The following is a 5,608-nucleotide window of genomic DNA, read 5'->3' on the forward strand; positions in this document are numbered from 1 at the left end:
GAGTTGCGTCTCTGTGATTCTGATCACCGGGAGTGGTTCTGTGACTTCCGGGACCACTACCGAAGCTTCGGGCAGAGCCTCTGCTGCCCGGAGTGCCTCTGCTGCCACGGAGTTCCACCGCCGGTAAGAGCTTTAAGTTTGGTTTCGGTTCTTTTGGAATTCCGGAAAGGTTTTTAACGTCGCGTGGTTGTTACAGTCTCCGGTAAGAGCTTTAAGTTTCGTTTCGATTCTTTTGCTCGCGACTGTCACTTAAGGTTAATGTCGGAGCTATTGCCAGGTCGATTCAGAATCGCAGCTGCGTCGTCTTGTGATTTCAGTAAGTAATTATGTTTCGAATAACCTCGCGTTAGTATTTTGTTGTGTTGGTTAATGAACCTGAGTTTTGGTAACGTGGGGTCGAGTCTTGATTATTATATGTTGTGATTAGAGTCGTTGTGGTTGTTGAAGAAGCAAGTGGAGCTAAGGTTTTGGTTGCAGTCGATTCGGGTCGAGACGAAAGGATTCAGTTAGCGAGTTTGGGTTGTGGTTTCGACGTATCGAGGTAGGGGCTTTTCTAAAATCTCAATTTTATAATTTGGGATTGTTATAAATGGATGGCGATGTGAGAAATACACTTTTTAGTTATTGTACAAGTCTTATGTATTATTTGGCTATTTTGGATGAATGTGATTATATGTTTGATTGGGTTATTGTTTGGATTTGATAAATTGATTGTTGTTGAATTGTATCTTTAAAGTTTTGGAAATAAGTTTAATCCGTTAATAAAGATTGACCTTGAGACGACTTCTGATTATTATTTGGTTTTGATAAATGGGTTGTTGCTGAACTGTTTCTTTAAAAGTTTTAGAAATGAGTTTAATAAGTTGATAATGATTTGATCTTGAGCCGATTTCCTTGAGATATGAAAATGAGGTGAATGTTGGATTCAGTTGGCTTTTGAACTGATTTTGGGTTTTGGACCATTGAAAGGGATTGTGGATTGGTTTGGATGGGACATGGAAAGGGTGGCAGAGTCCAAGTTTTAGGGGAAGTGCTGCCGAAATTCCAGTAGAATCCGGGACTTTATTGAAATGTTATCTGGAAAATTACGAGTTAAAGACTTCTACTATTTTATTTGAATTATTAAGAAAGGGATGACTTATGCTTTTGAAATGAATTACTAAAAAGGAAATTTTGATTTAGTCTTGTTTCTTAAGAAAAGTATTGTATCTCTTTTGGGAGCAAGTTATTTAGATGAATATTATGTTTTAAGGCTGTTTTAATGTGAAAAGGGTTATGTCTTTGAATTTGACTTGAGGATTTCAATTAGAGGAGTTTCAGTGACTTTGAAAGAACCTGAACGCCTATTGACAAGTTTCATTCTAAAATATTTTGGAAAAAGTTTTAAGTACTCTTTGAATTCTGAATTTTTGCAAGACTAAAATAATTTTTTAGCAGTTTGAAATGCTTTAGAATTTATCATGGGGTTGAAGCTGGTTTTGTTTAAGTAAAGGAAACGGCTTTGAAAGGAGTAATTGATTACATGACTCGGTTTGCTTAGATCCTATTTACTCATATCAGGAAGCCAAGGTTTTAATGATTTTAAGTGAATTTGAGGAAATGAGTTAGGTTATTCTCCCCTAAAGATTTGAGACACTGCCGAGGAACTTTTGTTATAAAATCCCGTTGTTGGATGGATGATTTTGAACATTTCAAAAGAGATCTTTAATTTGCCATGGTTTTGAAAGTTTTGGAAAGAGGATGCCGAGAGTGGCTTTGTTTTTAAAAGGGAAACTTACTTTGAGTAAAAGGGGCTTATGAGCCTAAGATGATTTGAGGTATGGGAACTTTAAAGCCAAGGCTGAAAAGAGTTGAAATTTGATTTCGAAGTGAAGTGAATTGAGAAAAAGTGATTTATAGCTTGAATGCTGATTTTATGAATTTGATGATATTGGATGGTGGAAGTGCTATTTTGTTATGAGCCGGAATGGCTGTGTATGATAATGAATTTTAGCTGATTGCGGAATATGTTGTGAGCCAGATGGCTGACTATGAGTCATGAATTTAAGCAGGATGGCTGAAATGAATATTGATTTATGGCTGAGAATAAATGCATATATGCTGAGATATTGATATTGTGATTTTGCACTTCCAACTATTTGAGATACGAGTTTCCCTGGGTAGAAGTAGTGGCTAGCCACCACGTGCTCTAGGTTGAGACTTGATACTCTGTTGACCCTATGTCGTAAGTGTGGCCGGACACTGTGAAAGTTTCGGATGAACTCGCCCCCGTGAACATACACCAGTGAGGGTGTTGGATGTGAATTATAATTATCTCTTGTGAATAACTCGAGTTGGGGATACACGACAGAGGGACAGTCCAATGGATAGCTACCAGGACTTGTCGGGTTGGCTTTATAACCGACAGATGATATCATCAGCCACTAGGACAGGCATTCATCATATGCATCTATGTGACATTGTTTGAGTGTGCATATTGTACTTGGTTTGTCTTTGTGATTACTTGTGATTATCTGCTAATTGTTCTACTTGCGGTAACTGTCTGTTTGTGCTTGAACTTTCCTACTTGTGTTTGTGACTGAAACTCTGCTGGAGTGTGGTGGATTGGCTGCTGTTGGATTGTTTGGGCCTAGGGCCGTGGTTGATATGAGATAGGTCAATGGTTGATTTCGATTTTGTGTTCCTGGTTTAGAAAAATATGAAAAACTAATCTGGTTCAGCATAGATAAACCCTTTTCTAAAGGCTTTTAAATTTTTAAAGTAATGAGCAGTTTCCTCTTTCAGAAAAGATTTCAGATATTTGTATAGTAACCCTTTACTTTTGAAAAGATGCATAAGGTAGTTATTAATCACTCTAACGATGTTATCTCGCGTATCTTGTTATAGTAATTCTGCAACCCTATAGTGAGAACCCTTTTGAGGATGATGTTCTCACTCCCCTACAGGTCCTTTCTTTTTCAGGTTACAGATGACGAAGTTCGGGAGAGCTTATTTCTTTTCTGTTAGACGATGTTCTTTTATTGTTTTAGTATTTATGTTTCCCTCGCCTTTAGCTTTGCTAGTTTTTGTAAGAGGGATAGGATGTTGATATATATATTATATTAATATGTATGAGTGTATGTTTTCGAATGGTTCGGTAAACAGACTCATATTTTAGTATTAAATAGTATAAGATTTGTCGTAATAACTGAGCTATTAGAGTGGCGCAGCCGGAAGCGTGACTTTTGATAGTTAGGGTGTTACACTATTAAAAAAACTATATTTATAGATACAGTAACTAATTTATATTTAAAAAGTAGATATTAAATAGATTAGTTTAATTTCTACTAATATGTCTTTTTTATTCATTTTTTAGATCTGGTCATGTCAGATGAGGAGTTATTGCAACTAACTCTCATTGAAATTGAGGACATACTTAATAGCAATGGAAAGTCACTTCGAGAATTCTCAACAATGCCATATCCAAATATAGATAACATTAATCTCAGAAGACAAGATGTTCTATACAACAAATTAATATTAGATGAACTTAACTATAACCATGTTTTGTTAGCTGAACAGCACAAACAATACTTATCTCAAATGACAATAGAACAACGGAATATGTACGACCAAGTTATTAAAGCTACAAATTCAGATAACGGTCATATTTTCTTTCTATATGGATACGGAGGTACTGGAAAAATATTTCTTTGGAGAACACTCTTAGCTGCTCTTAGATCTAAAGGAGAAATAGTTTTAACTGTAGCTTCAGTGAAATAGCATCTCTTTTGTTACCAGGAGGGAGAACTACTCATTCAAGATTTGCAATTCCTCTTATTCCTGACAAATTTTCTACTTGCAACATTAAACAAGGCAGTTTGTTAGCAGAATTAATTTCAAGAATAAAACTTATTATTTGGGATGAAACACCAATGATGAATAAGTTTTATTTTGAAGCACTTGACCGAACAATGAGAGGCTTACTTCAGGCCTTCAGCATACAAATGAATCAAGTTTAATCTTGCCGTTTGGAGAAAAAATAGTTGTTTTGGTGGAGATTTTAAACAAACTCTTCCCGTTATTACAAAAGGATCTAGGCAGGATATTGTCAATGTATCTATAAATTCTTCTTACCTGTGGCGTAACTGTCAGATATTAAATTTGACTCAAAACTTGCGACTAAAGTCTTCAAATAAAAGACAAAGCACTAAGAAAACAAAAAGATTTGCAAAATTGATCCTTGATCTTGGAGATGGGAAGCTTGGAAATTCTGATGATGGGAGCAATTTAGTTCTCATATCGTCTGAACTATTAGTCAATACTCTTGGCGATTCAGTCGTGGCAATTGTTTAGGCTACATATAGTGACTATCTAAAGGATTGTCAAAATTCATATCACCTGCAAAGTAGAGCAATTTTAGCCCTAACTATTAACAGTGTTGAAGAGATTAATGATTACATGCTATCTTTGAATACAAATGAATTGAAAACATATATGAGTTCAGATTCACCTTGCTTTAAAGAATGAACTGATGACACAGTTGTTTGCGTACATACACCAGAATTTTTGGCAACAATAAAATCCTTTGGGTTTCCAAATCATGAGCTATCATTTAAAGAAGGTTGTCCAATTATGCTAATTCAAAATATTGATCATTCTGCTGGACTTTGTAATGAAACTAGATTAATTGTCACGAGACTTGGAAATAAGATTATTGAAGCCAAAATTTTATCGGGAAATAGTCAAGGTGAAAAGATCTTCATTCCTAGAATGACATTAACTCCATCAGATGCAAAGTTACTTTTCAAGTTTCAATATAGACAATTTCCTCTGATTTTGTCATATGTAATGACTATAAATAAAAGTCAAAGACAGTCTCTAAATCATGTTGGCTTATTTCTGAAACAACCAGTTTTTACACATGGACAATTTTATGTCGCAATTTCACGGGTCACCACCAAAGACGGACTCAAGATTGTAATATCTCATGATAATTCTAACAATTTTACTGCAACTAAAAATATCGTTTACCATGAAGTCTTAGAAATATTTGAATCTCCACTAATAGTCAAAAGGTAACGTGTCTTCGAATATTAGATACTAATTTATCTTCAATGATGCTTTTAACATTTGCTTATTTAAAAAATATGATATATTACCATTTTTTACTAATGATTTTTTTTTATTTATGATAAAAATATTACCTAAGACTATGTGTAATTAAAATATTTTTATACTGATTTGGTTGATTTATTTTTTAAGAACCAATGCCAATGCTGAATGTGAGTATTTAATAACTTTTGTTATGCATAATACTTTTAGATATAGCATAAGGTAGCATTTTTGCATCTTTTTTTGTTAATCAACTCATCTATTTGACCTCACAATTGATTAAAAAATAATTACTTTATTATTTGTTGCTGTTAATTAAAATTTTTATGAGATTTTTTCCAGGAGAATCACTTAAAACTCTTAAGAAGTGGTTAAGTTTCTAATAATTGCAGTAATGACGAAGAATGGATTTTTTTATAAGGGAAAATATTAATAATATGAATAAAAAGTTATTATACATATGAAATAGAGCTTACAGAGATCCCTTTATGCAGATTATATGTGACCTCAATTA

The 5,608-nt window shown here is 34.0% G+C and overlaps 1 protein-coding gene across 1 annotated transcript; it reads left to right on the plus strand.

Moving 5' to 3' along the window:
* LOC107615338 lies at positions 259 to 3,762 on the plus strand. Its single transcript, XM_016317414.1, has 2 exons — positions 259 to 316; positions 3,356 to 3,762. The coding sequence occupies exons 1-2, from the start codon at positions 259 to 261 to the stop codon at positions 3,760 to 3,762; spliced, it is 465 nt and encodes a 154-aa protein (XP_016172900.1).

This window comes from Arachis ipaensis, chromosome B09, assembly GCF_000816755.2.
Source record: "Arachis ipaensis cultivar K30076 chromosome B09, Araip1.1, whole genome shotgun sequence".
Taxonomy (NCBI): Eukaryota; Viridiplantae; Streptophyta; class Magnoliopsida; order Fabales; family Fabaceae; genus Arachis; species Arachis ipaensis.